At 34.9% G+C, this 7500-nt stretch overlaps 1 protein-coding gene across 3 annotated transcripts; it reads right to left on the minus strand.

Moving 5' to 3' along the window:
- Positions 1 to 870: 870 nt before the first annotated feature.
- Positions 871 to 5135, minus strand: LOC109215654 (aquaporin NIP1-1-like). Of its 3 annotated transcripts, XM_019379760.1 has the most exons (6): positions 4959 to 5135; positions 4527 to 4670; positions 4048 to 4269; positions 2219 to 2416; positions 1780 to 1841; positions 871 to 1315 (listed from the first exon to the last, which is right to left on the minus strand). In XM_019379760.1, exons 1-6 carry the CDS (start codon positions 5130 to 5132, stop codon positions 1084 to 1086), a joined length of 1032 nt encoding a protein of 343 aa, XP_019235305.1. In that variant the 5' UTR covers positions 5133 to 5135; the 3' UTR covers positions 871 to 1083. The 3 variants fall into 3 exon arrangements, with proteins under 3 accessions (XP_019235305.1, XP_019235307.1, XP_019235308.1); XM_019379762.1 differs by lacking the exon at positions 4959 to 5135 and having other exon boundaries at positions 4527 to 4914; XM_019379763.1 differs by lacking the exons at positions 871 to 1315; positions 1780 to 1841 and adding an exon at positions 2555 to 2663 and having other exon boundaries at positions 2326 to 2416.
- Between the last annotated feature and the right edge of the window lie 2365 nt (positions 5136 to 7500).

Below are 7500 nucleotides of genomic sequence, written 5' to 3' on the forward strand. Positions count from 1 at the left end.
GATCTCTAGTGAAAAGAAGCCATATAACTAAAAAAATTATCTGTAATGGACTATAATATCATTTTTCCTTCTAAATTAATTTTGTAATTCGTCAGTTACCTAATTGGACCACAGTGGTCATCTGTCACATGGATGCCTAACAAAATAGCCGTAGTGAGCAGTCGTATAAAATATTAATTGGAAGGAAATGCAATAGAAAATTTCTTAATGTTAATACTAAAAGGGACCAAAAATTTCCCTAAGTTAATCAAATTATAGTGCTTTGCACTTTGCACTTTGCACTTTGCACTACTACAAAGGTAAATAGGATAAATAACCGTTCCAAGAATGGAAAAAGGAGAGAACTGAAATCCCAACTTTTAATGGAAAAATGATACTGTATAGCCGCTATAAATAATATATGTATACGTTCTGTATGTTATATACAAAAATTATACAAGTTTTATATACTTACCAAATATAAATAATCTCTGGTGCGGGCTAAAAGTGATAATACCCCAACTTTAATTCACTAATTGGCCATCATTAGTAGAGGGAGGAAACGGAGATAAACCTACGCCCTGCCTCCAGCAAAATATCATTTTTTATCATCTGTCGCAAATTATCTTTATTTTTCTAAACTCAAATTGAATATCCAAGTATAATGATGATTATTTCGGAACCAAATGTTACTATAGATTGGTCCATTGTTCATGATTTTAGTAATCACCTTACTATTGTTTGTCAAAATTCAACATTTGGAACTCCAATGAACATTTTCCACTATTACAGTAATTTCTTAACTACACATTGTTATTTTATGAAAACTCCACGTTTCTCATTACGGAAATCCCTCAAAAGTGTCAAATGTAATACCACAAACATCCAACCTCCAATAAACAAGCCACCATAAACACTTCCATTGACCAAATTAAGACTTCATTAGTTTATTTTACAACTAGTTTCTTTTGTAAACAAAAGTTAAGGAAACTAATAGGAACACATATTTTTTTTCCTTTTCTAATTCCTAACTTTCTTTCTTTTGTCTATATATTTCAGAAGAAGAAAAAAGCAATTACTTCCTTTTTCAGTTGGAGCTGTTTGTTACGTGCTAGATCTGAGGGATTTGCTAGATCTGATGGACTTGAGAAAAGATCCACTTTTGGTAATCTCACGTAAAGGCTTGTCTGTGAATCTGATGATGTTATAGACCCAAGCACCTGATATTGCCCCAGCTGTTGGGCCTAACATGTAAACCCATATACCTCTGTAATGGCTCCACACTATTGCTGGGCCCAAACTCCTTGCTGGGTTCATCGACGCCCCTGATACCGGCCTGTTAAGACGTAATATAATTAAGAAGCTAAGATAATTTGAAGTTGTATCAAGGTAGACTCGAGGTCCTGAGTTCAAATTTCACTGCCATCTAACAAGAAAAAAAATATTTTCACGTGTTTGTCCATGGAGAAAAATCAAAACCATACATGAAGAGTTGTTTTGAGACATTAAAAATGTACAACAGCAACAACAAACCTAGTGAGTTCCTACAAGTGAGGTATGTGGAGGGTAATGTGTACACGTACCTTAAAAATGTATTTTCTCTAAAATTTAACAACAAGCTGTTTTGAAATGAAGTGGTTGCTTTTTTCAAATAGGAACTTTGTATTTTTGTGTACTTGGATGGCGAATGGTCAAAAGACTTGACCCCCCATATCAAAATAATTTAGACACATTCACACAATAATATTTTGAAGTAATAATAAAAAATAAAGAATGCAAAATACATAAAGTAGTAATTACCCGGCAAACATCACATTAAGCAACACGGTTGCCCCCACAGCAAGACCAGCAAGTTCTCCTATCTGCAATTATAGCCACAGTAAAGAATCCAATGAATCATTGAATAATGATGATGTAGAAGAGTCCACAATTATTAAATAATTCAGATTAAACTTTGATTATTTAGAAAGAAACTTGAATAATTAAGTTTGAAGTCATAATCTTGTTACCAATTTAATCCTAATTATTGACTACCCTTAGCGTACGATAGTCGATTGGTGAATATTTTATATAGCATATTAGTCGTAGCAGAAAAGAAATTAAAATTATCACATTCACAAGTAAAGTACGTAGGCAACTAGCTAGCTGGATTGGCTATTCAAGATGTTGTTCTTAACTGTTTTTAATTAATTAAGTTAAAATATAAGACTAAAAAATGAGATTCAGAAAGAATACTTACAGCTCGATTATCAGTTGAGACACCAGAAACGACAAACATAAGATAAAATGTGATAATAAATTCCAGAACAAGAGATTGGATGTCTGATCCAGAGGGTGAAGTTCCAAGAAAATGATCATGTTTGCCATTGAATATTAGTCGTAGGGTTCCACTTGCTAGGGTTGATCCAATAACTTGAGCTGCCACGTAAGCTGGTACCTATATATACAAAAAAGAAATGCTCCTTAATTATAGGTAAGAAAAAAGTAATATAATCTCTTTAGTGTTCTCAACTAACCTAAACTAACACAACCAATTTTGGAAGCAATTAATAAACGTTGACTATAGACAACTTACACCTATGAAAGTCGAGAATACGTGAATAATATTTCTTGCTATCAATGCACATAGTATTCAAAGGATGAGACTCCTCTCCATTTTCATGTCTCTCCATTTCTCCAAGTTCCTATTAGGATGAGAGCCACATGTCATAGCTAAAAATTGAAGGTTGAGATTTAATTACCAAAGCAAAGTCTTAACCATGGTTAGAATAGTAAATGTTTACTTTATTTGTTCTCCAAATTTTCTGTAATCCCATGATTTTAGCTAAATACGTTACCTAATTCATTTTTTTTTAAATCTCTCTTTTCCTATTTTATTACGAGCTCATCTTTTTTTTTTTTGAACAATTTTTTTTCTTGGTCTCAAATTCATAGTCTTTCTATTGTGAGTTAATCTTTTCTTGATTCTTTGTTGTATTCTCTTTTCTTTAATTTGTTCAGTACTTTTTTTCTTTTTTCTTTTAACAACTGACAAATCAATGAGTGGCTCGCTAGAGTTTTAACACCCTGCGTATTTTGTAAACTTAAATTATACAAATATCTTTTTATTTTAAAATTTTATTAAAGAACTGGACAAAAATAAAGAACACGAACCCATACTAAAAGAAAAAGATTGTCAAAATATTTATTAGAACTCGTAATAAAGTAAGAAAAGGAGAGATTTTTATTCAAATATATATGGATTAGATAATATTTTAACTAGAATTGTGGGATTACCAAAATGTTTGAGAACAAATAAAGAAAATATTTGTTATTATAACCATGATTAGGATCATAATTTGGTTGATTAAATCTTGACCTTTAATTTTTAACATTGACATGTGGCTTTAATCCAAATAGGAACTTGGGGAAATGGAAAAATTGAAAAATGGAGAGGAGTCTCGTCCGTATTCAAAAAGCGGCAAATTGACTGAAATCTTTTATCCTGCTTAATGCAATATGCTCTCTAATTAGGTCAAGAATTAGAACAGATGTTAATAAGTAGTCGAGTGTATTTCTTTTTTGAGAGTATTATTTTCGTATTTCCTTATTTTTAAAATGTTGTTACTGTATTATTTTCTTGTGCTTCAATTCTCCTATTATCTTATCGTCCCATGAATTCCCCACTACCATATTTCTTTTCCGAAAACTATTGTGATTACGTGTTCTTTGAGCCAAGAGTTTATCGGAGACAATCTGGATACTTTCATAAGGTAAGGGTAAAGTCTTCGTACACACTATCCTTCCTGGACTTAAGGTCTACGTACACACTACCCTTCCCAGACCTAAGGTATGCGTACGCACTACCCTTCCCAGACCTAAGGTATGTGTACGCACTACCCTCCTCAGACCTCACTTATGAGACCTCACTTATGGGATTAGACTAAGTATTTTGTTTTTTGTAATGTAATTACATTGCAAGCATTGTGATGAGTCATTTAACAAAATGATACCAATTAGTGTCAAGGCCGATGAACTCAAAAATTGAAGATTATTTAAGTAAAATTTATTGAACAAAAGTGTATATACCTGTTTCCATGGGAACCTTTTGCAAGTGGCAAAGGAAATTGTAACAGCGGGGTTAAAATGAGCACCAGAGATGTGGCCAACAGAGTAAACCATGACCATCACCACCAGCCCCCAGACAATGGAGATACCAGGGAAAGTAACCATTCCTTTGTCTGCATTCACCGCTGCTGAACCACACCCCGCAAATATCAAGAAGTACGTCCCTAATGTCTCCGCTATTATCTGTTTAATTAATCGGAAGAAATTAATTAATTAACAAACTGGTACAATTTCTTCAAGATTCAGACAAAATTCAAGGGAATTTCCACAAATAGTTCTGGCCGGCAACATGTTTTTTGATTTTCCAAACTTTTCTGAGGAACTTTTTAGGCCTTGACTGTCATTTTCTTTGGAAAAACTTGCAGTTTTCTATGAATTATTATAATATAAAATCATGTCATATAGACGTTTCGTATAGCAAAACTAAGGGAAAAAATTACCTTTTGGATGAAGGGAATAGTGACAAAGCAACAGCTTGAAGAAGAATCTTCATGTGAAGCAGAATTAGCAGAAGTCTTGTTGTTCAAATCATCATCTCTAATATTTAAACTCACTGATGCATGGTTTCCATTTGCCCCTGCTATCTGCAGATCACCCATAATTGTATATCCTTAATTAATTTGAGCTCCTACTAATTAATAGTTCAAGAAAACAAGTAGTGTTTGTTTTGGTTGGGGGGGGGGGGGGGGGTGTGGAGGGAGGTGTTGTTGCAATTAGAAGATAAGCGATGATCAGCTTATTGTGTATATAGCTTGGAAGAATAAGTGAGCAAACAAAACATATAGCTTCTCCAATTTATATATACAAATCCAGAAAGACAAAAGTGAAGTAGAGAGAGAGAGGGGAATGGACTTTTTTATTTTCGTTTGTACTTTCTTTTCGGAGAGATCAATGCTTTTGGCTCTGAGATCTTCTAGCTGATATTTATTCAATTTTTTTTCTTCTTCATTAATAACAGGAGAAAATGAACATTTTTTTATTATTAATAAACAAATGGATATTATTGAAACTGTGACGTATTTAATGATTATTATGAAGATAGGCATTGAAGGCTGATCCAACAACCCGCCGGTAATACAGAGAAGTTATGAATGCACGAGAAACTTTTAATTCTCTCACAACCATAAACCAACTTTCATATTATCCATCTGAGAAATGGTAACTTCTTTTTCTTCGCTTTCCAAAAAAAGAAGGATGAAAATCACTAGCAATAAACTGAAACTAGAGGTCAACTCTTTTTTTTAGTTATAAATAATTAGTTAATTGGATAAGCAATTCTTATCAAACTAGGCACTTTCCCTTCGAGTAATCACCAGATTTAGTTGGAATTTTTATTATTAAATTAACAAGTAACAACAACAACAACAACAACAACAACAACAAACCCAGTAGTTTCCCACAAGTAGGGTCTGGGGAGCGTAAGATATTCGCAGCCTTACCTCTACCCCTGGAAGGGTAGAGAGGTTGTTTCCGATAGACGCTCGGCTAGAGAATGACTGAAATAAAAGGTAATCGCAACAAGTAGGAATAACAACAAGATGAAATAAGATCGAATTGAAGAATGCGGTTAAACTCTATGTAGTAATAGCCATTTATGAATAAAATATATCATACTAACACTGTGAGCGCTACTGTGTTAAAACAGAAAATCAGAAAAACTGTTAGAAAAATAAAAGAAACTGGAAAAACAGAAGAGTTTAAGAAATTTTCCGAGTCCACAATTTTCTTGTGTGTCCTTAAGGAATTTTAACCCCCTCACACGTTGCCAAGGTAATGGATTAAATCCTCCCAGGATAAAACGGAATAAACCTTCCTGCAACAGTGGCAATACAAACTGCAGGATACCAACGAACTTAAAGAACGGAGCAAAATCACACTTACGAATTTGAGAGAGAGAGACTGCAAATTAGGATGCAGTATATTCAGAAAGAAAGAAGTTCTGGAGTGTTTTTCGTGTGTAGAAAATGGAGCCTTGCCTCAGAATTTATAGGCAATTATCAGAAGAGGTGTCTGGAAAAGGTGCCTTTTCAGAAGAATACGCTGCCTGCCGCGGTTCTACCGCGGTCGCGGCAGAACCGCGGTCAGAGAGGCTCTCTGAATCAGCCTGCCGCGGTTCTACCGCGGTTGCTGTGAGCATGTGATTTTTGCCCTATATGAATTATTCCCAAAAATTCCAAACAAAATGATTTCTTTCATTATTTTACAATTTTGTGAATTTTGTGTTAGTTTCTGTTGATTGTTTGCATTTTATTTGTGAATTTTAATTCATATAAAAAATAAATACTTGGCATTTGCGTTTAGGATCTAATTTTATGATTAATTAGTGGTTAAGTTATTTTTAGAACAAAATATGAAGAAAATAACAAAAATAGTCCATTTTTGTATTTTTAATTGTTAATTGTGAATTTTTCACGAAATAGTTTTTAAACAATTTTAGGAATTAATTAGTTTAACTTTGAAAATATATTTAGGGCTTTACTTTAATATTTTTGCATTTTGATAAAATCATAAAAAATACAAAATGAAAATGAAATTAATAAATAAATAAAAAAAGCAAAAAAAAAAAAAACGGAAAAGAAAGAAAACAAATAGAAAAAGAAATTAAGAATAAGAGGTTAAATAGGACTGCCAGCTTTGGGCCACTCTTTAATCCCAGCCCAAATGCCCAAAACCCCCAAATCCGGTCCCCAGTCCAAGCCCAAATCCCCACTAACCCGGTCCAACCCCTTTGACCCCAAAAACGACCCCGTTTCAGCAAGTATTCAATCAGGACCGTTGATCTATTTTGATCCAACGGCCCGGAACTGGATCATCACTTACTATATAACTGTCTGAAGGCACCCCCCTACCCCCTCATTCATCTCTCACAACCCCTCCAACCCCCGACGTAACACCACCGCCTGCCGCCCGCCGGAATTCGCCTACGGCGGCGGCCGGCGACCAAATACGCCCAAAATCTCACCACTGGTTCGTCTCCTTCCCCTCCTATCCATGCCACCAACCGCCTCCCTCAATTCTCACTAGAAAGCCCCGAATATCCAAACCCTAGGGCGCCGCCCTTGATTTCCTCCGTCGTGGCCGGCGGCGCCTCATCCAATCTTAACCAAAATTACACCCTAGGCCCACCTTGACCCCCTCTCCCCAAATTTCAAACCAGCCTCCCTCAAATCCAACTGAAATCTCTCGAATCCTGGATCTAGGGTTCCTTCTTCAAAGTCCAAAATGAATTTCGGTCATGCGAGGGTCTTCCAGTGTTCGATCGATTCTCAAATGATGTTATAACAGTCAAGTTAGAGGCCTGAATCAGTGAGTGATTGTCTTAGTTATTTGTTTGTTCTTCTCATTTCACCTCCTGTTCTTTTTCTCCGCGTATTTGAGTGTTCTGTTGATTGAAATCAGTTTCCCCTTCATGCT

Source organism: Nicotiana attenuata, unplaced genomic scaffold (assembly GCF_001879085.1).
Source record: "Nicotiana attenuata strain UT unplaced genomic scaffold, NIATTr2, whole genome shotgun sequence".
Lineage (NCBI taxonomy): Eukaryota > Viridiplantae > Streptophyta > Magnoliopsida > Solanales > Solanaceae > Nicotiana > Nicotiana attenuata.

Bases quoted from the DNA above. Each gene is read 5' to 3' on its own strand.
- LOC109215654 (XM_019379760.1), bottom strand. From the start codon at position 5,132: ATGCCTATCTTCATAATAATCATTAAATACGTCACAGTTTCAATAATA. The intron at 4,270-4,526 runs GTAATTTTTTCC...TTAATTAAACAG, and splicing joins CTATTCCCTTCATCCAAAAG to ATAATAGCGGAGACATTAGG. The intron at 2,417-4,047 runs GTATATACACTT...TTGTATATATAG, and splicing joins AAAGGTTCCCATGGAAACAG to GTACCAGCTTACGTGGCAGC.